The sequence below is a fragment of the Sprattus sprattus genome (assembly GCF_963457725.1).
Source record: "Sprattus sprattus genome assembly, chromosome: 14".
Lineage (NCBI taxonomy): Eukaryota > Metazoa > Chordata > Actinopteri > Clupeiformes > Clupeidae > Sprattus > Sprattus sprattus.
The window spans coordinates 714,554-715,553 of NC_137912.1; the positions used below are offsets into that span (position 1 = coordinate 714,554).

Genomic DNA, 1,000 nt, shown 5'->3' on the forward strand with positions numbered 1-1,000 from the left:
CCTCAGATTCACCACTTCAGTTTCACTGGCCACCAGTCTCTGTTTCACTGCATCATTTTCACCCTCTATTTTGTACAGCAGATCTTTGGTGTTTTTTAGCTCATACTGAGTTAAGATCAGAGTCATTCCTTGCTTGTTTACCATGTCTCTGAGTTCCCTGAGCTCAGCAGAGACGTCCAGCTGGGTAGAGACTTGAGCAGCAGCAGCAGCAGCCCCAGTGCTCTGGCTCTCTGTGTGAAGATCAGTCTGGGTGCCCCGAGTCTGAGATCCACACATGGAGAGCAGCAGCACCAGCAGTGTGATAGAAGCCCTCATCTTTACATAACTCACTCTCTTACACACAGAAGTTCTGTAGTAGCAGTAGTAGTAGTTGTAGAAGGTTGTTAGTCTCACTCCTCAGACACCCTCTTTTATATGCCTCAGTCACTCATTATGTAAGACATTTGATGACGTTTTTAGGTTAAATAAAGTCCAGGGACACTGATCAGAATTAGAAACTGTAGATTTTCCAGGACATATCTGGTTATCAGTGTTGTGGGAAAATTCAAACCTGTCACAGGTGGGGCTTCATATTCTGTTTATCTGAGGCTGCAATGTCATACCAGAGAGGAGAAGTCTCTAGAAACATATAGACTTAAAAAGGAAATGTTAACTATTGAGTTAGTAATAGTAGCAGCAGTTGTAGCAGTACTTTTTGAGACTCAGTCTGTGAATACCCTCTCTTAATATTTTATTTAGTGATAATTCATAGAGGTTTCATCACTTTTTGGGGTGCACTGGAGTCCATGGACACTGTGTTTTTTCCAGGCCATATCTGGTAGCTCAGTTATCAGGGCTGTGGGAAAGGGCCAGCCTGTCACGCACACACACACACACACACACACACACACACCATGGTGTGTGTGTGTGTATGTCCTCCTCCTCCTCCTCCTCCTCCTCCTCCTCCTCCTCCTCCTCACCTTGTTCTTCATGAACTTTGAGTGGGAGCGGTAGACCTCCA

The 1,000-nt window shown here is 45.1% G+C and overlaps 1 protein-coding gene across 3 annotated transcripts in view; it reads right to left on the reverse strand.

Moving 5' to 3' along the window:
• LOC308375018 (ELKS/Rab6-interacting/CAST family member 1-like) overlaps positions 1-1,000 on the reverse strand; it is a gene marked incomplete at its 3' end in the record, with an annotated part of 80,875 nt that overhangs the window by 37,637 nt on the left and 42,238 nt on the right. For all 3 annotated transcript variants that reach the window (XM_080851041.1, XM_080851039.1, XM_080851040.1), the window contains exon 7: positions 960-995. In XM_080851041.1, coding sequence (XP_080707167.1) covers positions 960-995 — 36 coding nt within the window. The remainder of the gene's footprint in view (positions 1-959; positions 996-1,000) is intronic.